The 24,300-nt window shown below is 51.7% G+C and overlaps 9 protein-coding genes across 9 annotated transcripts; 8 read left to right on the plus strand and 1 right to left on the minus strand.

Annotated features, from left to right (window-relative positions):
- Nucleotides 1–900: 900 nt before the first annotated feature.
- NUU61_008799 (elongin A domain-containing protein) lies at nucleotides 901–2,170 on the plus strand (the record flags this gene model as incomplete). Its single annotated transcript, XM_056659324.1, has 3 exons — nucleotides 901–958; nucleotides 1,030–1,106; nucleotides 1,184–2,170. 3 exons carry the CDS (start codon nucleotides 901–903, stop codon nucleotides 2,168–2,170), a joined length of 1,122 nt encoding a protein of 373 aa, XP_056507617.1.
- A 1,791-nt stretch (nucleotides 2,171–3,961) lies between these two features.
- NUU61_008800 (60S ribosomal eL42 domain-containing protein) lies at nucleotides 3,962–6,059 on the plus strand (the record flags this gene model as incomplete). Its single annotated transcript, XM_056659325.1, has 6 exons — nucleotides 3,962–4,170; nucleotides 4,223–4,688; nucleotides 4,946–5,103; nucleotides 5,479–5,620; nucleotides 5,700–5,884; nucleotides 5,951–6,059. The coding sequence occupies 6 exons, from the start codon at nucleotides 3,962–3,964 to the stop codon at nucleotides 5,988–5,990; spliced, it is 1,200 nt and encodes a 399-aa protein (XP_056507618.1). The 3' UTR covers nucleotides 5,991–6,059.
- Nucleotides 6,060–7,081: 1,022 nt separating this feature from the next.
- NUU61_008801 (uncharacterized protein) lies at nucleotides 7,082–7,291 on the plus strand (the record flags this gene model as incomplete). Its single annotated transcript, XM_056659326.1, has 1 exon — nucleotides 7,082–7,291. The coding sequence occupies one exon, from the start codon at nucleotides 7,082–7,084 to the stop codon at nucleotides 7,289–7,291; it is 210 nt and encodes a 69-aa protein (XP_056507619.1).
- A 1,424-nt stretch (nucleotides 7,292–8,715) lies between these two features.
- hxt8 (uncharacterized protein) lies at nucleotides 8,716–10,852 on the plus strand (the record flags this gene model as incomplete). The annotated part of the gene is made up of 11 exons (XM_056659327.1): nucleotides 8,716–8,775; nucleotides 8,857–8,884; nucleotides 8,951–9,012; nucleotides 9,065–9,255; nucleotides 9,325–9,753; nucleotides 9,821–9,882; nucleotides 9,953–10,082; nucleotides 10,136–10,275; nucleotides 10,347–10,460; nucleotides 10,539–10,644; nucleotides 10,705–10,852. 11 exons carry the CDS (start codon nucleotides 8,716–8,718, stop codon nucleotides 10,850–10,852), a joined length of 1,470 nt encoding a protein of 489 aa, XP_056507620.1.
- A 1,585-nt stretch (nucleotides 10,853–12,437) lies between these two features.
- Nucleotides 12,438–14,740, plus strand: NUU61_008803 (Zn(II)2Cys6 transcription factor; the record flags this gene model as incomplete). Its single annotated transcript, XM_056659328.1, has 2 exons — nucleotides 12,438–13,079; nucleotides 13,130–14,740. The coding sequence occupies 2 exons, from the start codon at nucleotides 12,438–12,440 to the stop codon at nucleotides 14,738–14,740; spliced, it is 2,253 nt and encodes a 750-aa protein (XP_056507621.1).
- Nucleotides 14,741–15,596: 856 nt separating this feature from the next.
- NUU61_008804 (uncharacterized protein) lies at nucleotides 15,597–15,980 on the minus strand (the record flags this gene model as incomplete). Its single annotated transcript, XM_056659329.1, has 1 exon — nucleotides 15,597–15,980. The coding sequence occupies one exon, from the start codon at nucleotides 15,978–15,980 to the stop codon at nucleotides 15,597–15,599; it is 384 nt and encodes a 127-aa protein (XP_056507622.1).
- A 648-nt stretch (nucleotides 15,981–16,628) lies between these two features.
- Nucleotides 16,629–17,441, plus strand: NUU61_008805 (uncharacterized protein; the record flags this gene model as incomplete). The annotated part of the gene is made up of 2 exons (XM_056659330.1): nucleotides 16,629–17,068; nucleotides 17,195–17,441. 2 exons carry the CDS (start codon nucleotides 16,629–16,631, stop codon nucleotides 17,439–17,441), a joined length of 687 nt encoding a protein of 228 aa, XP_056507623.1.
- Nucleotides 17,442–18,576: 1,135 nt separating this feature from the next.
- Nucleotides 18,577–20,041, plus strand: NUU61_008806 (phosphoesterase superfamily protein; the record flags this gene model as incomplete). Its single annotated transcript, XM_056659331.1, has 2 exons — nucleotides 18,577–19,140; nucleotides 19,217–20,041. 2 exons carry the CDS (start codon nucleotides 18,577–18,579, stop codon nucleotides 20,039–20,041), a joined length of 1,389 nt encoding a protein of 462 aa, XP_056507624.1.
- Nucleotides 20,042–21,316: 1,275 nt separating this feature from the next.
- Nucleotides 21,317–23,965, plus strand: NUU61_008807 (DUF3824 domain-containing protein; the record flags this gene model as incomplete). The annotated part of the gene is made up of 4 exons (XM_056659332.1): nucleotides 21,317–21,566; nucleotides 21,665–23,032; nucleotides 23,095–23,448; nucleotides 23,511–23,965. 4 exons carry the CDS (start codon nucleotides 21,317–21,319, stop codon nucleotides 23,963–23,965), a joined length of 2,427 nt encoding a protein of 808 aa, XP_056507625.1.
- Nucleotides 23,966–24,300: the final 335 nt, after the last annotated feature.

Raw genomic sequence — 24,300 nt, forward strand, 5'->3', positions numbered from 1 at the left:
CATGACACAATGCTCTATAGAAAGAATCAAGCGAGCATTGGTTAAGTGCTAGCTAGGCTGTAGATATCCCCATGGGGGCAACAAAGCTCATCAGACCAGAATATCAAAGTAGCTTACCTTAAACGAAAGTTTATGTAGTGGATGAACTAGGAAACAGTTCAAATCATGCAGATCGATAATTGCTGGCCAAGAGAGATCAGAGGGACTAACGCCCCTCATGATGCTATCGCGGGATGTTTGCTGTGTTTGTTGTATATCACATGATACACGTTTGCTGGTGTCATATGACTCTATCCACGTGAGATCACTGAGGCAGCATTGATGCGCCGTGCCATCAGTGCCCGGTACGTTCGAACGGAACTAGACCGACCCGATTTTATATTTGATATAGTGATCTTTTCTCGGAAATCAGTACTTCTTTATTTTTTTTATTGTGAAATAGCCACTACTTACATACGATCGAGGCAGATTAAGACTATCACTAGCCAAGCGGTCAATTGCCAGGATTTCTACCTATTTACCCTAATTGTAGCATTGTCCACTCTGGTCAAAGACCATGCATCCCATATCGAGTCCTATATTCATAGTTGTCCTGCAATACTAGATATCCGCAGCCCGCAGTACCTCGACGAGACATTAGAATGCCTGTGGGTCTCGGCCAATGAGAAAATGCAGGGAGCTCGATGATCCGCCTTCGGTCCAAGGTACCTTGGGCCGATTTCTCCCCAGTTAAACGCCGCCTGAGATGCTTCATATCTCACTGAGCACATTATCGGTGCCTTTGAGCCATATATATGACTTTCTTCTCTTGTGCATCTTCATCTTGTGGTGTTCTCATGTCCGCATTTCTGCATTGTGCTATCCGGTCGAGTTCTCTTCCGTCATAAGCCTCGAGCCTCGATGCCGGCTCCGTCGCTCAAGCAGTTGGCCACAGCCACGGCCGTCAAACACTTCAGGTGTAAGTATTTCTGGACCAAAGAAACTGCGACATATCACAGAAACTGACTGGCTTTTTTGTGTTGCATCTAGTCCTCGATGATCTCGGCAGCCTCCCATACTCACTGGCCCGCCCCATACTGTTGAAGATCGACAATCCGGAGAAACTGGTATGAATTCGCTGGGGGATGCACCGGGAAAAACAAAAGAACCTTCGAAATTGCTGACAGTGGTCTTGTTTCCACAGCATTCTCTCGAACTCAAATCGCCGCAAATCGCCGAAGAAAACGAGGAATTATGGATGGAGTTCATCAGGCGCGACATCCCGCAGTGGGAGACATACAACCTGCCCAAGAAAACGAATCAGTGGTATGAAGTCTATTGCGGCCTCCGCGACCAGGTGCAGCGATCGCTGGATGCCGACGCCGAGAAGATGAAGATGGCCATCGATGGCATCAACTCCGAACGGGCCCGACTGACCCCCAAGATCATCTCGAGTTCTCGCAGTGCTCGCCTGCCTGGCCAGAGACCAACCGCGAGACAACGCATGGTCTCCTATGACCGCCGAATGGGCGGACTTCCCCCGGGCCAGGCTATTCCGCGCTCCGAAATGTTTGCGCCGGCTGCAAAGAAAAGGCCCAGCATCTTGGCTCCGCAGCGCAGAAACAATGCACTGGCAGTCCCGACGCAGCATCTCAACTCCCGTGCCTCGCAAGTGACTCAGGCGCCGCGCGGTTTGGTCGAGGAGCATCGCCGGCCCGTGGAACATGCCGAACAGCTTGCTTCGCGCCGCAAAGAACCTGTGGCATCCGCTGCGTCTGGGCATCCCAAGCAGCTGGCCTCGTCCACTGCCACCATGAAAACCTCGTCCACTACCCCGAAGCCGCTGTCCGATCTTAAGAGCGATCCCAAAAGCTCTTCACTGGCCCAGAGAGAAGCCAGGTTGAAAGCCCTGACGGGCAGCAGTCCATTTTCTTTCCCATCCACCAACACCGTTCGCAAAGTCCCCTGTCCTCCCAAGCAGAACTCATCGTCGGCCCCGAAACCCGCCGTCAAGCGTCGCGCCGTCTCCCCGCCTCCGCAGGTGGCATCTACCCCTCGATCTGAATCATCATATCAGCCTTCAAATGAAGCTGCCGTAAGCCCGGACAAGCCGGCGGCTCGCCCACCAATGCTGCGCAAGCGGAAACCTGACAGCGTCTTCATCCAGCCCAAGCGAAAGCGGGTCTCGTAGCGTGTCTGCATACTCTGATTTTGTTGTCATGTAAGCGTTTCGGGTTTCTTGTTGATTGTTTTGCATGATTGCATCTCGTGGGGTTTGGGTGGGGCATGGAAAACGTGGGAGCATATCTTTATTGTTTGTTTGGGGGCATTGTAGGGGTTTGTTCATGGCGTCTTTCCACTTGTGGGGGTTTGCGTCTTGTTTCGAGTACGTTCAATATGTGTCTAGCGTTTTGTCCTGGGAATTACAGTAGGAGGTCCAGCATCTGTAAGGCATTTCGGCCATTCTGTCGTCCTTGCTAGGGTTTCGCATTGCGGAGTTTGAATTCGCCATGGCGCTCATATCAAAATGCATTTGAAACGTCAAAGACGTCGGGGTCAGCGACGTAATGACAAAACTCTGGTTCAAAAACCTGAGTCGCGCCGATTTGGATACCTGCGATGCAGATAGCCCAACAAGCAACAAAGAAGTGAGATCCGGAACGCCTGATATGCATTTCAAGCTCTGTCATCACGACTTCAATTCGGCCGTCCCCCATCTGTCCTTCTCTCTCCAATCGTTCGAGTCACAAAATTGCCTGCTGTCTGACACCATGAACTATCCTCAACTCAAATTGTATTGCTGAAAAACGAGGTATCTTAAAAAGAAAAAAAAAGTCGGTTACATCGCGCATCCACCACGCAGGGCGAGCACCAGATGGAGCGTGGCTCCGCCCTCGAGGTTGTATTCTGAGGCCGTCTTGTCGTCCGCCCTGGAGATGACAATATTAGCTGGAGTTTGTATCTTGTTTCCCCCGGTGGCACGTACATTTGCTTTCCGCCGAAGATTAGTCGCTGCTGGACAGGTGGGATGCCCTCCTTCTCCTCGACACGCTCCTTTATCCGCGAGACCTGATTACAGCTTGAATCAGTGTCTGAGCTCAGATACTGATTTCCATCCCTCCAATAGCATTCTCCGGTCATGCAGAGTATGTGGTGTGGCCATGTCCGAGACCGGGTGTTTCCGTGCGGGGGAGGGTGCAGTCGCCGGGAGTTGTTACCTTGTAGTCGGGCTCGATATCCAGCTCAATCTCCTTTCCAGTAAGAGTGCGGACTCTGTCGAAACATGCTGTGTGAGCTCGGTGCTTTGGCGGGGATTTCCCTCCGGCGGTGCAATGATGCATATGGGGGGATGCTGCACCGGCACCAGCACTTACTTGATCAACATCTTGGCAGCACAGTCACTTTAAACAGAATTGTAAGAAGGGTATGAGGTTGAAGGAAGTCGGTTCATTCAGAGGGTTGGGAGAATGAGGGCGTGTTGGTCAACCTTGAAAGTGTTTGGAGAAAGAAGAGTCCCTCGTCAGCGGGGTTTTGGTGGGGCAAGTGGCCTTGTGGCTTGATTACGGTTGTCTCCAAAACGTCTACAAGTTGGACATGAAACATCCTTAAATATTAAACCGTTTGGACAGTCGATCCTAATTAGACTGCTGGCTCTTGGTATGCACTTTCCTCGTCAATGAATTCTGTGGTTGGTGTTGATGGTTGACCAAGAGAGTCTATATATATATCGATCGCATTCCATCACCCCACCGGTTGAACTGGCTCCAACCCTCCCCAAGACCTCTAACTGAAAATTGACCAGCTGGTGAAAATCCATATTTTCAGATGGGAGTAGACCACAATCCATTCCAGCAGGTCATCTCTGCTTGCGAAAATGAACCGGTAATGCTGGCTAAACCACGACTATCAATTGCTGGACGCTGAACAGCCCTCGCAGAAACGGATGCAAAAAGTCTACGAGAACCACCGGTTGAACAGAAACATGCAGTCCAGAGAGAAGATCCTCCATCCCAGATTCTGCAAGTGGCAAGTGGACGACATTCTGCAGAACATCCTCGATGCAGACAAAAGCCCAACCCCGTTCATCGACCCAAGGAACAACCTTGCGGTTTTGGCTCGTCCGCCGCAGCATACCCGGGCGTTGATCCAGGAGATTCAGAATGAGATTGCCCTTATTGCCGGTTCCTGCAAGTACCCATCCATGTGCTTTATTTTACAAGTGATCCCCATAATAACTCAAAAGAAATCGGTCAGGTCTTTGGCTTGTGCCGTCGGATCATCTACATGTCACCACCCTGGAGATTGCAGCTGCGCGGGCCGAGCCCGAGATTGAGGATATAGTCTCATTTCTCAAGCAGCGCCTGTCTTTATCAGAGTTAGTCAACTACACGCTCGCTCATCGTGCTCGGCTGGTCAAACCGATTGTGAGCTATGATGCCTCCGCGATCGCACTGACTTTCGTCCCCGCCGCTGAAGAAAATGATGCATACACCTACCATCATTTACGAAGCGATCTCTATAACACAGTGGCTCGCACGGGATGTCCGATTATTTCTCGATATACTGTGCCATCGGCACATATCACCATCGCTCGGTTTGTCACCGATCCTGCACTAGAAGCTGTTGCGCCAAATGTCTTTCGTGAAAGTGTCTCGCGACTGCTTCGTCAAATCGAGGCCATCAATACGGAGCTCATCTCTGACGACTGGGTCCGATTTGGAAGCAGTTCCCGTGGGGAATGGGTTGTTGGGCAGGAGACAGGACTGGAGTTGACACGAGGGCGGTCCTGGTATGGGAATGGGGAGCGGATGTTGACAGGAGAGGGATTTGCATAGAATAGAACAGCCCACCATCAAATGATATCAAGTCTAATATATGCAATCTATTAATTTAACAAGTAAATCCAAAGGGACTTCCTAAACAGGTGATGTCAAGACCGATGACTCAGCAACCCCGAAACGGTTAGCGGCGCACAGTAGGGCCTAAGCGAACGAAATCCCACAATCCTCGACTCGCTCCTCTCCGACAAGCGACAATCCAACGACCACCACCTCGCTATCCGGCCAAGTCAGTCAAAATGGTAAGGACCCGTGCTCCGTTCTCCTGCTCTATCCCGAAGTCCTGGTCAATCGAAACTGCAAAATTCTTGCGCCGAAAATGAGAAATGTGTGTGTGATGGGGGACGACACTATGCCGACTTTGAGATCGTGACCCGACCGTCGCAAACCACGTTTTCGCCAGTCCGTGGATTCTCTACAGCAATGTGACAAGCAATGGGAGCCCCAACGACATTTTCAGCATGGGCATGGGTGGCGACAAAAGAAGTGATGTTTGTGGGTTCGACCGAGGGCTGGAGTGAGAGTGAACGGAAAATCGGACTTGAATGATTGTGCGGTCGAGCATGCTTCGCCCACACACAACCGACTCTATTTTTCCCGACGGCACTGGACCTTCCTCTCCGATGGCAATATTCCGAACCGGACTTTAGGACTTGAGCAGGACTGGCTTTCATATCGCGACAGAGGCTCACGAGTTTTCCTCTGCACAGGTCAACATCCCGAAAACCCGCCGGACGTACTGCAAGTCCAAGGACTGCCACAAGCACACCCAGCACAAGGTCACCCAGTACAAGGCTGGCAAGGTGAGACAAAACCTCGGACGTGATCGACGTCATCCGGACAAATGTGGACAGTCGCTGATGCATAGATGTTCCAATATAGGCCTCGCTGTACGCCCAGGGTAAGCGCCGTTACGACCGAAAGCAGAGTGGTTACGGTGGTCAGACCAAGCCCGTCTTCCACAAGAAGGCCAAGACCACCAAGAAGGTCGTCCTGCGTCTCGAGTGCACTGCTTGCAAGACCAAGAAGCAGCTGGCTCTGAAGCGCTGCAAGCACTTCGAGTTGGGGTATGTTGATACAGCCGAAATAACATCGAATGTCCATGCTAATGTGTTTTTTTCCTCTCTTTACAGTGGTGACAAGAAGACCAAGGGTGCTGCTCTGGTCTTCTAAGCGTTCGATTTCCTTGTTCGGATTCTGGGTTTCCTGCATTGCACAAGACGCTTCGCTGCTCTTGCGGAGAACATATGACGTTGGCAATGGAAAAAATGAAATAGGAATTGACCTCTTCAAAACAACATGACTACCCGATTTTATCTCTTTTCCCACTTCAAGTAGACCGATTTTCTAGCATATTGATGATGGGCTGGGGCTCCGACGATTCCACCGCCAGCATCCTATCCATAGTGTTCCAAGGATAGTGTCTCATGATTACTCTCCCGAAAATGCTTTTCGTCGTTATGAACGTCATGAGCCTATCTCAAGGTGTGTCCTGAGCAAGACTTCGCATCCATTATATCAACCCTCTATCTCGGGGCTGATGCCTCAACGCACTCGTTACCTCAAGTGACCCCAGGTCTACCACACTGACCTGCATATATACCAGCGATTTAGATGCTGTAGTATGCCTCAATTGATCAGCCTGGAATCGACACCATGGCCTATAAGACTGATCTGTTCGTCATCGCGACTCGGAGCTAGACCACTACGATGCTAGATCTTGATTTCCTCATCCATTTCTGGTTTCGGAGAGTGGCTGTCATCCTTAAGAAGAAAGCTTTGAAAAATTTGCGATACAATAGACAATTATATGTGTTACTCGTTTTTGTTTTGTTTTTTTCAGACTCTCATCATGCTTTTTTGACAGTTTCTTAATAGATTTTGAGTTCTCTTTGTTTATAATGCTTTTGAAGTCTATTTTCTTTAACATCTTGAATAGGTCTTAATTATGTCTTTTAAGACGATTTTCTAGACATGTTTTATGAGGGGCTTTAATTATGTTATGTGGGTGTTTAAGGCCTCACAAATTAGAGTTAGGTCAACCTTACCTAAATAGGCTTAGTACAACTAGTATAAATCTCTCCAGTAGGGAACTCTCAAGTTGCCTTTACCTTCTCTATTCTTCCCTTCCCTCTCTACTGCACACGACACCCCTATTGACAGGTGAGCGCGAGTGAAAGACTGACCAATACGATACTAATGGTACGAACGAAGCTACCTACATACCATAGGAATTCAAATTCGTCACTATCACTCATCCAATCATGGCCACTCTCACCAAAACCGAACTTGAAGCCGCGATCACTAACTCCGTGCAAAATCGCATTATGGCCTACAACAGCTCTTTTGCGTTAAGTATCCACTGGCAACTCGACAATACTAATGCTACCGAGGATGCCGACCACTTCCAGTCTATCTTCAGCACCCTCAACCTTCCACAAAGCCGAAGTCCTGGCCCTTACCACGGCAGATAGGACCCCAGGCTGGACGATCCAGGAAAAAAATAATGTCTATATTCCGGGCTGCATTCCAATATCCTGGGCAGATCCTTTGTCTTTATTCACTACGCTGGGCACGGTCAAATTCAAGGCAACAGCCTATTTATTGCTGAAAGAGCCAATGGCCCCAAGTTAAACTTTGATATAAACATCAACCAAACAGCTAGCGACACCTACTACGAGCTTGAAAATGTGGATAGGCCACGAATGGATGGAGCTTGCAGAGGTGATGCAGACAATTCGAGTCGAGAACCCAGTTGTCAAGCCAACCCACAGTCTTAATATTAGGGGTTATGTCTGTTCGCCTCCCATTTGCCGGCTTGAGACCTATCACTATCCATCCGAATACTATAGCCCCATCTCTACGAGCTTTCTTCAGCGTCCACATCGCCGAAAATATGACGGCACACGAGGTTGATGGATTCTTCAGACGGGTTCGAACCCTTCCTCTCAGCTGCGCTATTATTACCCTTGATGGTGTCTACCCGGCAAATTCGACGCTTCACATCATCCAAAGCGCATATGCGCTTTTCTCAAATCTTGCTGGCTTGCCAGTGATTCCTCTTACTGCAGAGGTCTTCGGCACTATTCTTTATCGTTCTTTCAGCGAGAGAGCAAAGTCGATTAAAAAAACATGAGGAAAAAAAAAAGATAATAAAAGCTTACATATTTTTGATACATTCCCTTGCCTCCTGAGAAATGACTCATTTTCAAATCCCCCTTCCTTCTTTTTTGGAATCATATTTTCAAAACTGTCTCTGAACCAAAACCGTCTTCCACTTAGTGTTTTCTATCAAGGTTCAAAGTTCAGTGGATACATCGTGTCGACTGAGATTTCGAAGTCCTTTGGACCGAGCACTGGATGTGAGAATACTTATACCCTTGCACAAACCCAGTGCAAAAGCTCGTGCTCTGTATCACATCGATGGGCCTGGCAAGCAAGAAGGCTGCGTCCAACCACAATGAACTGTACCAAATGAAGTTCAGAGTCCCGGAAATTACTATTATACCAAGGACGACCCAGAGCCAGATCTGCGAGAAAAGAATATTGTAGCCCTAAGAAGTCTAAAGTTCGCCAACCCCCACGCCAAGAGGAAAAGGCCATGATTCAAGATTCCAAGACGAGAGCCATGGGCCGCACCAAGTGGACCCTCGGCTGATTTCACTTCTTTTACCCCGTGTTTCCCCCGCATCTTGAGCTGCTTTGCTCTCGGCCGTTCTCCGATATGGGCACAACTGCGAGGTGTTGTGTCACGCATCCTCGTATCGGACAAAGCCCGCATGAGCTCCCCAGATAATACTGACGGGGTGCTGCTCTCTTTTATTCTCGATGAGATTCTCCCCTCATCTCTCTCTCTCTCTCTCTCAAACATCGTATAGTTCGACTGGAATTCGTCAAGATGGCCCTGTGGTACTCGTTGGGTATCGCCTTTTTTGCCGCGATCGGCACTTTTCTGTTTGTATGTCTTGGGTCATATGCTGCTTTATTCTATTTTCCTTTGATTCCTGAATTGCTGAAGACTAATTACTCGTCGATGTAGGGCTTCGATACCGGCATTGCGACAACCAGTGAGTACCACCGCGTTGATGAACGTTCTACGCCCGCCATTCCATCTTGCTAAACCTGCGTGCTAGCGATTGCCCACCAAAGCTGGATCGACTATATGGATAACCCTTCCAAGGGCCTTACGGGTGCAGTATGTCGAACACTGTGACAGTCCTGCATCGACATGACACTGAATGTCCCAGGTGGTTGCGGTTTATATTGCCGGCGAGGCCGTCGGCGCTTTCACTCAGACTTTTATTGGCGACAAACTCGGGCGCATTCGGTTCATGCAGTTGATGTGCGTGATCGTGACCATTGGCACGGTGATCCAGACGGCGTCGGTCAATATTGGCATGTTCCTCGCTGGCCGCGTGTTAGCCGGGTACGCAGTAGGGTAGGTCTACCATACACAAGCCCCCCCAAAAGCCAATTACCAAGGAAACATATAGTCTAACCCAACTAGTGGGATGGTCGCAACGGTCCCCATCTACCTCAGCGAGATCTCCGACCCACGCTACCGCGGCCTGATCGGCGGTATCTCCGGCTGCGGCATCTCCTTCGGGACCATGATGTCCAACTGGGTCGGCTATGCCTGTAGTTATGCCTCCTATGGCCCCGTGCAGTGGCGCCTACCTCTGGGTATCCAGATCCCCTGGGGCATGGTCCTCTTCGCGGGCTTGTCTACTTTCATGCCGCACTCGCCGCGCCAGTTGATCCGCAGCGGCAAGATCGAGCAGGCGCGCAGCGAGTTTGCACGGATTCGACGCGGATTGCAGTCGTTTGAGATGCAGGAGGAGTTTCTGCTGATGCAGGCGCAGATCGAGTATGAGATGGAACGGGAGATTACTTCGTACCGGGAGATCTTTCGGCTGTTTCGGCATCGGGTGCTGGTGTGAGTGCTTCGACTGGAAGACATAAATTTCATGGGATCTACTTGAGACTGACTATCTTTCCGACAGGTCAATTGCGGTGCAGACTATGACTAGTCTGACGGGCGTCAATGTCATCCAGTATTACCAGAGTGAGCTTCCAATTTCGTCTCGGCTTACGGCTTACTATTCTCTGGTTATGCATGCTGACCAACTATTCAGCCATTTTGTACAAGTCCCTCGGCATCGGCTCGCACACTATTCTTGCTCTGGCTGCTGTCTACGGCACCGTCGCCTTCCTGTCAAACTGTGTCACCACCAAGTACATGACAGACCAGTGGGGCCGTCGCAAGTTCGTGATCCTTATGCTCATCACATCTGATGCAGCTCCACTGACCATAGCAGGATGCTGATCACCGGACTGGGTGGCATCGTATTGATCGAGATCTACGCCGCCGTCATGCAACGAGAATTCCAGAACACAGACAACCGAGTCGGGAAGGGATTTGCAATTCTCGGCATTTACCTCTTTGTCGTATGCTACTGTATGTGTTGAATTGACTTTTGTTGTTACAAGGAAGTGACAGGGAAGTGGCCATGATCTAACATTTTCTAGATGGCTTCCTCAACAGCACAACCTGGCTGTATGGAGCTGAGGTTCTCCCCATTGCTCTGCGCAGTAAGGTCATGGGTCTGGCAGCAGCATCTCACTTCATTGTCAATGTTGCCGGTATGTTATTGATCTCATTGGGGACGTGAGGAAGGCAACAACCTCAACCTGCATGGCTAATGTGAATCACCACAATAGTTACCGAAGCCGGGCCCAGTGCCTTTGCCAACATCCACGAGAACTACTACTATGTGTTCGTGGTGTGCTCCGTCTTCTTTCTGGGGGTGGCATATCTATACTTCCCGTATGTCGCCAAACACCTACTTGATTTGGGTCGCATGACTAACTCTTGACTCTCTCACAGAGAAACCAAGCAAAAAACCCTCGAAGAAGTGGCTGCGGCCTTCGGAGATCGGGTCGTCTTGCCTGATGATGGGCCTAAGCAGGCAGCCAGTGTAGTCGGCGAGGCAGACCATGTGGAATCGACCGAGGCTACGACCAAGGGGGTTTGATGATGTATGGCGTCGTGTTGGAGTGGCAATGGTTTCATTTGTCTGTGGTTTGTTCAATTGTTAAATGAAGATGTATCAGGTCAAACAACGTAGCTGCCTGGGTAGAGCCTGGTTGCTTTTGAGTCGATACATCGTCTATTGCCATAGTATATCGTGAGACAAAGTCCCAAAGAGGCAGCTGGATAGGGTTCACGATTCAGCCCCTACCCCAAGGTCCTCCCTAAGGACCTACCTCCCTAAAGAAGTATGCAACATGTCATTCTTGACGAAGACATCAATCATGTTTAATCTAGGTCAAAAGGAAGGGAGCTATGGGTATATTGACCCCGAATTCACATGTTTGTACCTCTTCTACGCCCAATGACTCCACGATCCAAAAAGGAAAAAAGCAAAAAAGCAAAAAAGCAAAAACATTGCATCCTTCGGAAACTCTATTGCCTGCCGATCTCTGAAATCGATTTTTCTTTTTTTGTCGGAATGCTACCGTACGCGTTGGTGGGTGTTTTTTTGCTGAGAATCCCAGGGACACTATTTGCCACGGAAAGAGAATCCTTCGTGCCCTGTCGGCTCTGCCAGGGATGCTCCACGAACACGAGATTCGAAAGCCCCTCGCTCACATATCCCAGACTGCCATGTGGGAAATGGGGGCCTGGGAGGATCCATGGAAGTATGTTGTGAGGCTCGAGTCCTCTTATTCTCCCTCCCCGGGGCGCAGTGGATATTCAGAGCCCCAACAACCAAGCCCAACTAACACGACTAAACAGTTGCAAACCCTGGAAATGAGAAGCGAGAAATGAGCTGACAGCCCGTACTTTGAAATTTTGACGTGTGCGGGGCCTTTGACAGAATTTTCACCGCAACGTCGCCAACGGCTCAGCCCAAGTGGCGTGTGGCTCAGTGTTTACCCTCCACCCAAGGGCAATGATCGTCGCACATTTGGGCTTTGGTGGCGGTATTTCTGGTTCACAAGCTCTCCAAACCAGGCACCCGACATATTTCCTGGTTCTCTCGCACTGACATCAATTATTTGCCGTTGCCGGGATCCGTTCGGGGGATCCTCGGTGTTGAACAGCACATACTCTCTCTTGTATACTCGAAGCGAGCGGAAATCCTGGATCGGCGCTAACACAAAAAGACAAATCATGACAATTCTCCATTGACAGTGGATCCTATCCGAAATTTTCTTTCCTTCTGGAAGACTTCCGTCATGCAGCCTCGGGCTCCCCGTACTATTGGAAAGTAGCTCGGAATGCTGTCATGGCTACAAGTCGATCCTGAGGAACGGGGGCAAAAGGATGATGCGGCCCTGCTCTGCTCAGCTCTTACTCTTTCGGTGGCCATCCACAGGGTTGCCTCTTATATATATATATATATAAAATATGGAACGTCGGGCAAACAGCTCGCGAAAGCCCTTGGCTCTTTCGACAGACGTCCTTTTGAGTATTGCACCAAAATATTTTCTTTTCCCTAAAAGAAAAAGAGCCATCCCCCATGTTCTCTTCACTCATCACCGGCCCTCTATGCAAGATTGAATGAGTCGTCTGTTCACATCCATTGGCTCGAGTCGACGTCCTCCAACATCCCTATGGCCTCTCGTGCATCTGGGAAACGCCTCCCCATCAGCTGCCAGGCCTGCCGCACGAGAAAGATCCGCTGCTCGCGCGATGGTCGGCCCTGCCAGACGTGTGTGCGTCGAGGCCTGGGTGCCGAAGATTGCATCTATCTCGGTCAGCCCCGGCTGTCTGTTGAGCAGAGCTCGTCGGGGGATGCCACCGCGCAGAACGAGCTGCTGGCCCGAATCCGCAACCTCGAAGGGCTGCTACAGAAACAAGTGGCCTCGCAGGCTGGAACTCCCAGTGGCGGCGCGGTGTCCCCCCTCGGGGCTCCGAGTGTGACGGGCAGTTTCTCGGAGTCGGAGATGGGTTTGGCTGGCGATGCCTGGGACTCGTGGAATCCCATGCTCGGCAATATTGGGTCCCTGCAGACGACCACCTCGGGCCATGTGCGCTATGTGCCGCTGATGTCGCAGTGGGAATCGGTCGTTGCGAAAAGCGCTGCTGCGGATTGTCTGCGCATCACGGATTCGGATATTCCTGAGGACGATGATGATTTGCAGATCCCGCTTGCACGCAATGGGAGTGTCTCGCGGGCTGAGCTGCTGGCTTTTCTGCCACCGGGCCGGCACTGCGATACTCTCAAAGACGTTTATTTTCGAGTTTTCTCGACGGTGCGTCAATGCTGATGGATATCTGCGAGTAGTGGCTGACTCTGTACTAGGTGTTTCATATTCTCCACGACTTGACCTTCGAAGCAGAGTATCAGCACTTCTGTCATGACCCCAGCAGCGTATCTACCTCATGGCTCGCTTTACTGTTTGCCATCCTGGCAATTGCCGTGAACGCACTCGATGACGATGACCCTCTATTGTCCGACCTTGGCCGAGAAAGAACAGTCAGTCGCAATATCAAGGTGCTAACTGCACGCTACCGGTCAGCAGCGCTGCGATGTCTTGCGGCCGACGGTGTCGTGTCTCGACACTCGATTAATTCCTTGCAAGCCCTCGTTCTCATCAACTACGCTCGAATCAATCGCGGATTGCCTATCTGGACACTGTTAGGGTTTACCCATCATGTCGCCATCTCGATGGGATGTCATATCGACCCGGAACGGTTCGCCCTGGGCGCCATTGAGCGTGAGGAGCGCCGGCGAGTCTGGGCCGGGCTCATGATGCTCTACACAATCCACAACTCATCCTTCGGCAGCCTGGACCAGCAGATGATCGCACAAGACGTACGGATGCCCGCCGATGTCGACGACGTCGACCTTCTCACAGGCCCGTCCGCCTCCATGACCTCCGACCTTTCCCCCGGCGCCCGTCCAACGCAGATGACCCATCTCCTCTTGACATTTCGACTATACCGCATCTCCGCCAAGGTCTGTGAGACCATCTTCAGCGCCCCACACGCATCCCGCTTCAGCGTAGCAAAACTCGAGGCCGAGATCCTGGCTGTTCGCGAGACCTGCGATGCACGGTACCTGCTCGATACGAGCCCCGAGCCAATCTCTCTGCCAGTGCACCATCAGGCCAATCTCAATATCTTGTATAGCCACGTCCACCAGCTCTTCCTCCTTCTCCTCCGCCCTACCTTGTGCCGATACCTACAAGGCGAGCTCACTCCGGATACCTGCGCGTCCAGAGCCAAATGTGTCGTCTCCGCCAAGGCCTCGCTCACCGTGTTTCAGACTCTGTTCGAGTCATTGCAGTTTGCGCCGTATAAATGGTATACCTGTGGTCTGGGAAGTTTCCATGCGTTTCACGCGGCTGTCGTTCTCGCCGTCATTCTCTTGACCCCGGAGAGTCAGGCCGAGTTTGAGGAGATCAAGGCCGTGCTGGATCGCGCCTTGGATGTCTTTGCTGCGTTGTCGGTTCGCAGTGTCTTCTGTAGCAGGGCTGTTCCTGTTGTGCGACAGATTCTGTACGTGCCCCGTCTTAGACTCTACTTTACCCTATATCCCTCTCCCTCTCCCGCTGTTGCTGTGGGTATTTGCCCGGAACTAACATCTCATTCTCTCAGTGACGTCGCCTGTACAAACTACTATCAGCAAAAAACCCATTCCCACCTCCACGCTTCAACCCAAATCCTCTCCGCCATGCGTCCCAGCATCTCTCCCGCGGTAACCATGCCTGAAAGCTTTGTGCTGTCGCACCAGCACTCCCAGTCCCAATCTCCCGTCCCAACAATCGCCTCATCAGAAAGCGATCCATCCTTACAATCCAGTTTCGGCGCCCAGCTCCAGCCCCAGAACTGGCTGGGCCCGACTTCGGTGCCGTGGGATGCGTTGGGGCCGAGTATGAATCAGTTTGGATTTGATGGGGGTTCTTCTTAATTTCCTTCAGGAATTATTTTCTTCTTTTCTATTCTAATTCTCTTTCCCCTCTTATACCTCTTTACTGTTCTTATTTGCCCTTCTCTCTCTTCTATTCTTACACACGAAAGTTGGGGCACATCTGGGACTACCTATTGGGGCGTTATTTTGGTGCTTGGTTTGGGATTGGATGTTGACGGTCCCTCTTGTCTATGCTGTTGATGAGATATGAGCTATATGACTTGGCAATGGAACTATGCTTGATGTAGTGTTGAATCTGCTGTAGGATTAATAGCTAACCAATATCTTGTAAAGGTTCTCCCTTGTTCATGTTCATGACGATAGCAGTTCTGAAGGAGACCAATTTGTAGCTATAAGATCCAGCTCCGCTAACCCCAGATCCCATCGTGGACCGAGGCTAATTCCGATGGCCCACTCCATGTCCACTTGACAACGCTGTCCACTGTCGATCTCTGACCTAACTGTAATCCCCAAGAACTCGTCAAGTGCGGGGATGGACAGTCGTACGATGCTGGCTGGGTTGGATCTTTGAGCTCGCATTAGTTTTGCATTGGCCCGATACAAACCCCTACAAGGCTACCCTATAGACATTGCTATGTTAAGAGGGGGTGTGAGTCAGACGCATGGATTATTCGTGGGTGATTGACACCATCATGATTCAATCCATTCACTTTGTTCATTTTATTCAGTGTCAGAAATACCTGCAATCTCCCCAGCTAGCCGTTGATCGTTATCTATATCTATATCTACTCCCAGCACATTTCTCCCCATACAAGCCCCATGGCCTTCCCACTCAAAATACCAGAACACCGCGAACTCAGCGGCGGAGACGTTCTCGCCCAAAGCCTTGGGCATATCAGCGTTGACGTCGCCTTCGGCATCCACGGCGGACATCTCGATACCTTCCTAGTAGGCTGCGAAGAGAAATCAAATCCGGCTCGTCGATACCCGCCACGAAGCCTCCGCCCTTCAAGCAGCCCAAGGCTACGCAAAAGTAGCCCAGAAACTGGGCGTGGCCTTTGTCACCGCCAACAGCGGCTTCAGCAATGCTCTTCCGGGGATGGTCACTGCGTTGGCAGACAGAAGCCCCGTGCTCGTGGTGACCAGCTCGGCTCCCATCAGGGATGCGGAGACCAACTGTCTGCAGGGATTCTTGGATCAACCCCTGGCTGGAAATCGCATGGTTAAATTTGCGCATCGGGTTCTGTGCCCGGAGGATACTCCTCGGCTTGTGGCTCATGCCCGTCGAGTTGCTCTCTCTGGGGCTCCTGGTAAGGGGGGGTTATTCTGCCCCGGGCTGAATACATTTTCGGAGTCGCTTTCTTTTCTGACATCTTTGTTTTTGGGCAGGGTTGGTCTTTCTGGACTTCCCAATCGACGTGCTTTTTAGTCCGGTGCAGCTGAGCCAGATCTCTTGGGGATCCATCACTGGTCCTCTTCCGTATCCTCCAGGGCCGAATCATCAGGCAATTACCGATACACTTGGACTGTGGTAAGCGGCATATAGGCCGGCTTTTATTATTAGGAGTGGATGCAGTTCAGCAAATGTAGTCTTTACTTTCTTTTAGAAGACCACCCGGCTGTGCGAACCTTTTGCTAACGATATTTGATCCAGGCGTCGCAAGAACTGTCAGCATTGCTAGAGAAAACCCAAACCCCAGTCTTCCAAAGCCAGAAAGGATTTGGCGCAATCGCAACAGACCACCCACTCCAAGGTGGCATGGCCGTTAACTTGGCCAGTTTGCCAGAAAGCTCCAAACCAGACTTGATCATTCTGCTTGGTGCTCGAACAGGCATGTTTCTGAGTGGTCACAGTAGCATTATCCTACCTGAAAGTGACTGCAAATACATCCAGGTGGACGTTGACGGAGAAGAAATCGACAGATAGATGCCAATCGACGTCGGGATCGTCACCGACGTGGGCGAAGCCTTGCTAGCATTGAACAGAGCAGTGGCAGACACACCATTCACAGCACCTCTGAACTGGAAAGAGACTGTACTGGGCAAAAGAAGAGAGCCGAATTCCCATGAAGAGCAAGACACCCATGCCGAGGGTCGTATGCATCCGTATCATGCCATGAAAGCGCGCTTCACGTCACTTGAACCGGGGTCAATCATCTCGATTGATGGCGGCGAAACTGGGAGCTGGGCAAATGACCTAACTGAAAGCGCTAACCCCCATCTCACTTTCTTCTCCGCTGGGTATATCGGCATGCTGAGCAATGGCTGGGGTTATTCACTGGGTGCTGCGATCGCAGATCTCACAAGACTGGTTATCAACATCCAAGGCGACGGCTCGGCCGGGTTCCAAATTGGTGAACTCGACACGTACGTTTGACACGGGGTGCGGGTCCTGACGGTCGTAATGAACAACTATGTTTGGGGGATGTCTCTCCATGGGCAAGATCTAACTTACGAGTCCAACGCCCTTGTTCGGCCGGTCAGCTCGTTTAGCTCCAAGGCTTCTTATCGGGCGGTTGCCGATGCCTTTGGGATGCCAGCAGCCAAGGTATCTGAAATTGATTTCATCAACCCAACAGTGAGGAGCTTTTTGGCTATGCAGGGTCCGGTCATGCTTGAATTGATCGTCTCTGATAAAATAACCCACCCTGGGACGGCTGCGATGATTGGTAACACCTCTGATCCAAACACCATTGTGGTGCCTTACTATGATAACGTTCCTCGGCCATACTATAAGTAGTTGTGTGGGAACATTTAAATATCATTCAGTGTAGCAGTACTTTACTGAATTACTTCCGGCTAAGAAGCAATCCAACCAAATGACTATTCCAAGGTCGTTTGAATGCTCTTTAGAGTGGTTCCATCTATGCTTAATTCTGCTACCAGGTAAGAAGAAAGGAAGAGTTATCGTGGCTGGATAAACAACTGTCCCAAATAGTATATACGAATGCCTCAGGGAGAGATATGACGTATGCTATCATATAACCTTAATCCAAGGGCTGGACGTATATAAAATTTGTGGTTTCATCCCCTTCACCTCAATCATTTAAATCATTCAAATCAAATCTGATTTAATTTCTGGTGAATTAATTGTGTTTCATTCCATGCCCTTTGATTTCGGCCAATCGCAGCCTTTGGTGGAGCCACGGGACCGCGCAGGTACATGGACTCCCTTGGTCTTTTGGTGGGGAGCCAAGTACCTCGTCCAGTGCCTGGTCCCTTACCAGACGGGACCTTGCATCCATAGATATACACCCCTAAGAAATAATAATAATATTACAATCATAATAATAAACAAAGTAAAGTATACTACCTTACTCTACCCCCGCAATATTCCACAGGCGCATGATGAATGCACCTGATCACGATTACGAACCTAATCGGAGCTATAGATTTATTTCCAAGGTTCTCTGGAACAAGGCCACATGTTGATATTACTTAAAAGAAACTCAGTCAATTATCTCTGGGGAGATTCTGGTGCTATCCACTGGGTAATGTATTGCTCCCAAGGAGAGCAGCATGTAACCCCCATTGAGGGCCATGAGGAGGTGAGGCCAAAGAAGCGGAGGAGCCGAGCACATGACCCACTCTCAATACAAGCCAATCATCGTGACTCTTTTACATTAATCATCCAGCGAGTATCGCCGTATGCAGGATCCCCGCACATTCCAAGGATCTTCAACACTTTTGCGATTCAATCGAGCCGATGAATGAGTGTGCCACACGTGGGAGCACTGGAAATCACAAGGGCTGGCTTCTGTGGCAATCGGCTCCACTCCATATTGGGCATATAAAACCTGTCTGAATCCCTCGGGAGAAACGAATTAACAAGTGAAGGGAATTGGCCACCCTGCTCCCACTTCCCTGAATTTACCATGCATCCAAGCGCCCTTATTGGTCTGCTTGCCTTCGCGGCAGCAGTCCCTGCGTTGCCTGAGAAGCGCAGTGAAGATGTCCATTCGGCGGCGTCTATCGAGAACTTGAAGAGCAAGATTAAGAATGTGGTCATCCTGGAAATGGAGAACCGGTCGCTCGACAACGTCCTCGGCGGTCAGAAGCTCAAAGGGTTAGACAATCCCATCAACAACGGGCCCTTCTGCAACCCGTACGATCTCTACGATCCGTCCAAGGGGGAGGTATGCAGCGAGGCCAAGGACTATGACTCCATTCTTGATGATCCGGACCACTCGGTAACCGGCAACAACATCGAGTTCTACGGTGAATTCGTCCCAAACAACGCCCATATTGCCTCGGGAGAGCTTACCCCGAACCAGAAGGGGTTTGTGCACGAGCAACTGCGCCAGCATGGAAATGATGCCAACAAGACCAACCTGGCGAAACAGGTCATCAACTACTACACCGAGGATGAGGTGCCTGTTTTGACCGCACTGGTGCAGAACTACCTGACTTTCAACCATTGGCACTCGGATGTCCCCGGGGTAAGTTTATTTTATTTTTCTATTTATGTTCTCTTACTGTTGCAACCCTTCCGACATATGCTAATGCTATTTTTAGCCCACCAACCCGAACCGCGCCTATGTTCTCTCCGGGACATCTGCCGGCCACGGTATTAATGACGCGTCTTTCAATACCGACGTTCACGCGCACAAGCAGCGGTCAATCTTCCAGCAGCTGGGCGAGACCGGACACACCTGGAAGAACTATTACACGAACAGGGGAATGATCGATGCTTACTTCTTCGACTGGACCTTCACCAGCGGCAACACCGACAAGGCTCAGCCCCTTGAAAGCTTCTACGCCGATGCAGCCGCCGGGAAGCTGCCCGAGTTTACGTTCATCGACCCGTCCTGCTGCGACAGCGGCACCAACTCCATGCACCCGACGGGCCTGATCTCCAAAGGTGAGGCTCTGATCAAGGATGTGTATGATGCGCTACGAGCCAGCCCCCAGTGGGAGGAGACCTTGTTTATCTTGACGTTCGACGAGACTGGCGGATTCCACGACCACGTGCCGCCGCCGCTTGCCGTTCGACCCGACAACCTGACCTACACTGAGACTGCGCCCAACGGTCAAAGGTACACGTTTGAATTCGATCGCCTTGGGGGGCGTATCCCAACCCTGTTGATCTCCCCCTTCGTTGCCAAGGCTCAGGTCGAGCAGAAGGGTATCAACACTGACGGCGAGACCGTGTCATACTCGGCTTCGTCAATCCTCCGCACGCTGGGCTATCTTTGGGACTTTGAGCCCTTCACCCCGCGTGTACAGGCGGCTGCCTCGTTCGAACATCTGATTCAGAGTACGAAGCGCACCGACACGCCTACTGAACTGCCGGTGCCCAAGGCCTTCGAGCGGAAGGTCTTGTCTCGCTTGTCTTTATAGGGTACATAGTCTCTTAGTTTTTCTGGGATGTTGGTTGAATTCCATATTGGGATCTCTCCCTACATTTTGGCATATATCTCGGGCTTCTTTGTATTCTTATATAGTCTTTTCCTAAGTGTCCTACCCATTAGGATCAGATGTCGCACCATATCTATAGCCTTGGAGGCAAATCAGTGCCATGGCAAAAACCATGGGTGCATTCCTCCGTCATCTGTAGCACCCAGCGACTGAACAGTACGAGTGATTATGCAGGGACACTCCCAACATCCACTCGTAGCCGCTTAGAAATGCCTGGTTACTCCGGACTCAAAAAGTGGGCTGTTGACGTCATCGATGGAACCGCCACAAGTTTCAGGCGGGCGCATCTTGTTGCTGGAGATGGGCAGGTTGAAACCCAGGAGTTGAGGGTATGTAGTAGACTGATGACGGGGTTTGTGTCGCATGTCAGATAAGTGTAGTCTCTCTCCCAATATATCTTAATCTTGGTAGCCCACACTGCGAGACCGTGGAAAAGACAAGTTTGGGACGGGACGGCGAACCAAACCCGCGATTCCATGGGTCTCTCGCATCAACAACTTCTATGACACTCAACATCTCGAGAGATCAACAATCAAAGAAGATACACCGCGTTTCGCCACGGCTTACCCGGGCAAAACGCTGCGCCGAGGGCGTCTGCAGTCGGTGTATTTCAGCCTCACGTGGTTCTGTTGGTTGGTCTTCTCTTCTCTTTTTCTTCTCTTCTCTCCATCATCATCCTCTTGTCCTTCATCCTTTTTCTTTTGCGTCTCCTATCTTCGTCATCCTGATTTCGATTCCTATTCTCATCCAAACCCATTGTGTACCTCTTTGGCGCCAAGTCAAGAATATTGTTCTGCCTGCAGATCACTGAGATCGGACAAGTTCGCCCCTCTCGGCCCTACACGACTTTCATCATCCTGATTCATCGGCATCCACTCTCTCGAACTTTCTTTCTTTGTTCGCCTCTTCGTCTTTTTGCCTCGAGTCCTCTCGTCGCTTCTCTTTGTTTCTTATACCTCCTACGCTTCACTCTTCTCTCAATCCTTCCCGGATTCTTTCATCCGACGCTAGTCGATCACAGCCTCTCTGCAACCCCACTTGCCTGCGCCTCCCCAATTCCTTGCATCGTGCATTGGGGCTGCCCCTCTTTGACATTTTTGGAATCGGTGGTTACTTCATTGTAACCCCGAATCCTTCTTCTTATCTTGCCTCATCCTGTCTGATCTCCCCCACCATCTTTTCTGTATCCCCTCGTCAATGTCGTACGTTCACAGAGAGCGCGATCGGGACTGGGACGACTCCCGTCCCGTCACCATCAAGCGCTACGTCGTACCCCACGAGGACGACCGAAGAGATTTCTTCAGGCGCGACGATCACTATACTGGGGACCGCGACCTGGTTCTTCGCCGCAAAGCCGACCGCGAAGAACCTCTCTCTATCCAACGCTATGAGCGCGAGGTAGACTATGATGTGCCCCGCCGCGAGCGGGACTACGACTACTACGAGTGTGAGTATTTCGAGCCCTTTGCCCATCCTTACTCCAGAGACCGGAATAGCTCCCCGCTCCCATCATTATTTATGAGCAGCTGATAATTGTTTCTAAAGCACGCCCGCGCGAGGCCGACTATGACGTCGTGCGTCGATCCGACTACGATGACGACCCATACTACCACCACCACCGTCGTGTGCGCGACTATGACGACCGGCACTCGCGCCGGGAGGTAAGCCCCGGTGACTCAATCTCGCAGGTCAGTAGCCGACGTGACCGCGACCAGGACTACAGCAGCGACGACAGCATGGTCTATATCCGCAAGGAGACTCACGGCTACGACGGCGACCACCCCCACCATCGCCGCCACCTCGCCGAGGGCGCCTTGGTTGGTGCCGGTGCAGCCGAGATCCTCCGCAGCCGTCGCAAGAGGGATGGTGAGGAGGTCAGCGGTGGCCTAGGTCGTGTCGGGAAGACCGTGGGCGCTGGTGCCCTGGGTGCCGTGGCCGTGAACGCCGCCTCTCACGCCCGCGACTACTACCGTAGCAAAAGCCGACACCGTTCACATTCCTTCGATGACGAGCGTTCATACCGTCACAATCGTCACAGCCGAGGCCGTCGCAGCCGGAGCCGCAGCCGGTCTCATTCTCACTCGCGCGCCAAAACCCTCTTGGGTGTCGGTGTTGGCGCCGCTGCTTTGGCCGCGGGTATGGCTGCTCTGCAAAATCAGTCCAAAGACGGGCGCCAGGGTCGCTCTCGCACTCGCTCGCGCTCGCGCTCCCGTGCACGCGCGTCTAGCACTGCCCGGTCCGAAAAAGACGATGACGCTCGAAGCATGTCCCAGCGTCGCAAGCACATGGCTGGAGCCGGTCTGGCCGGCGCTGTTGTTGCAGGTGCCGTCGAGCATGTGCGGAGCCGTTCGCGGGCGCGCAAGGGTGGGCGCTCGCGTTCCCGCAGCCGGCTGAGACAGGCTCTTCCTGTGGTGGCTACCGGTCTGGGTGCCGCCGCTGCCACTGGTCTTTATGAGAAGAACAAGAGCAACAAGGAAAACAAGGATGGTGTGAGTCGTGAGCGCCGCCGATCCAGATCTCGCAGCCGTGGGCCATCCGAGGCGTATCCAGACCCATCGCGGGACTCGGCAGGCTTGATTGAGTATGGCGGAGGCCCTGTTTCGGGGAGCATTCCTGCTGAACATTACTATGGTCAGTCTGCCAGTCCCGGTGCTCCCTACTACTCGGATGGCCCCGACGGGTACGGCGCCAGGCGTCACAGCCGCAGCCGTAGCCGCAGTCGTGGTGGCCGCTACAGCGGCAGCTCCTCGGATTCAGACCGGGGAAGCCGCCGTAGGCACAGAAGCAAGAAGAAGCACCGCAGTCGTTCGCGGGAACTGGCCTCGGCAGCCCTTGGTGCGACGGGCCTGGGGTACGCAGCTCACAAGTATTCTCAGCGGAAAGATCGTAAGAAGGCCGAGCAGGAGCAATCCCGTAAGTCTTTTTTTGGCCTATTGTGGAGGGAAGTGTCATTCCACTAACCACTTTTCTAACAGGGTACGACGATGACGCTCCCCGTGATCCCTACGAGGAATCTTACGATCCAGAGCCCTACCCGCCTTCTCCTCACGCGGTCCACTCGCAGCCTCCCGACAACCACTACTATCCCAACGGCAACTATTTCCCCCCGCCGCCGAGTTCAACTCCTAACTTGAATGCCCCTCCGGGTCCCTACAACCCAGCCGACTACCCCCCACCACCGGGTGCCGCTCCCCCGCCACAGCCCTACAGCTACGGGGCCGCAGGGCCGGGTCCTGAGACTTACGCACCGAGCGGACGGAGGGCCAATGAGAATGTGAGTGCTGCACACAGCTCCACCCTACCCACAAACCAGTATCACACGCGCGATGGTGGGTTCACAGAACCACGCCCGGATTTGCAACTAGATCCAAGACTAACGCCCCGCTTATAGGTCTAGAAAGACAAAGTCGTCGACGGTCGACGTCCATGCCGCGATCTGTTACCCAGCCAGCCTCGAAATCTGTTGCTTTTGATCTCGGCTCGGATGTTTCGTCCCGCGGCCGTCGTCCGGGCCCCGGCTATGAGACCGACGACAGCGACACGACCATTGATTCGCACGGAGACCGCGGCCGTCGTCACCATCGTCGTCGTCGCTCTTCGTCTATTCCTCATCCGCCTATGCCTCATCCCCGATCTTCTGACCATCACTCTGGCTCTTCTCATCCGCGGCATTCACCTAAACATTCCCACGCCCCGCAAAAAGCCCCGGAGCAGGACTCGGACTCGACCATCGATCTTCCGGACCGCTTCGATTCGCATGGCCACCTCCTGACTGAGCGGGCCGATGACCCTGCCGCTGCCAAGATCGAGGATTTTGTCAATAAATTCAGCCGGGTGCTGTTCTGATGCAGGTTAATCCACTAGGGGCTTGCCTTGTTTCTGACATCTTATGGTTATGAAACTTCGTGATGTGCAATAGTTGATGCTTGATGCTTTGGTTTTCTTGTATTCATCTTGCGTTTCTTTTTTCTCTGATGCTGTATTGACTGGTGCTCTTGAGATTTTTTTTTTTCATTTTTTTTCATTTTTGATCTTTGGTCTCGGTGATTCTGATTCCGACTTGATGCCTGCCGATGATGATTTATGACTCTTACGTGTCTTCAGATAGTTCATGCTTCCAATGCCTGTATTGTTGCGTGCATGGTTCTCTAAACTTCCTAGCTTCAGTATCTAGATCGATG

Source organism: Penicillium alfredii (genome assembly GCF_028826965.1).
Source record: "Penicillium alfredii strain IBT 34128 chromosome Unknown utg000011l_segment0_segment0, whole genome shotgun sequence".
In the NCBI taxonomy this organism is placed as follows: domain Eukaryota; kingdom Fungi; phylum Ascomycota; class Eurotiomycetes; order Eurotiales; family Aspergillaceae; genus Penicillium; species Penicillium alfredii.